Below are 616 nucleotides of genomic sequence, written 5' to 3' on the forward strand. Positions count from 1 at the left end.
ATGGCAGAAGGGAGTGATTTAGGGAGGGCAAAAGCGGGCGAGGAGCGGGCCGGGTATATAACGGGCTGGGGACGACCGAGGGCTGCCAGACACGAAGTAGAATGGCGAGAGAGCAGGCGATCCGCGACAGAGGAGCGGGACTTCAAGTTGAGTTCTACGTCGCCAGGTGAAACATCTCAAGTGTCTACGCCAAGAGGTCTCTCAATCTGAAGCAAAACGTCTCAAAAACATCGTGACACGGGCACCAGCCGCGTCGAGAAACGCTAAAGGCACGTTCACGGGCAGGTCAAGAAACGTTGCTTTACACTAGCTTACGTTTCCATTTTCTGAAGAAGAAACGTTTTTGGAAAGTCTTTTGAAAATGTGGGGGATCAACAAGAGGTTGTTGCCTATCAAGGCGCATTACTTTTTGAGATATGCAGGTAAGTTACGAATTCTTTTATGTAACAAAAATAAACATGAATGATTATAACGAATGGATATAACATGAAATATTATGACTAAAGAACTCTATGAATCACATTCCATGCAGTACACTTTCTCACTCTCTACCATGAACTGTCATTCATCTTGACAAAAAGGAAAGAAATATTCGCTTGTAAATGAGATTTGTTTT

The 616-nt window shown here is 44.2% G+C and overlaps 1 protein-coding gene across 1 annotated transcript in view; it reads left to right on the top strand.

The window, feature by feature from the left end:
• Positions 1-72: 72 nt before the first annotated feature.
• LOC119590680 (major facilitator superfamily domain-containing protein 6-like) overlaps positions 73-616 on the top strand; it is a gene marked incomplete in the record, with an annotated part of 4985 nt that continues 4441 nt past the window's right edge. Inside the window, 1 exon segment of the mRNA XM_037939365.1 lies at positions 73-422. Within this exon segment, the coding sequence (XP_037795293.1) occupies positions 362-422 (61 nt within the window).

Source organism: Penaeus monodon, chromosome 27, assembly GCF_015228065.2.
Source record: "Penaeus monodon isolate SGIC_2016 chromosome 27, NSTDA_Pmon_1, whole genome shotgun sequence".
Lineage (NCBI taxonomy): Eukaryota > Metazoa > Arthropoda > Malacostraca > Decapoda > Penaeidae > Penaeus > Penaeus monodon.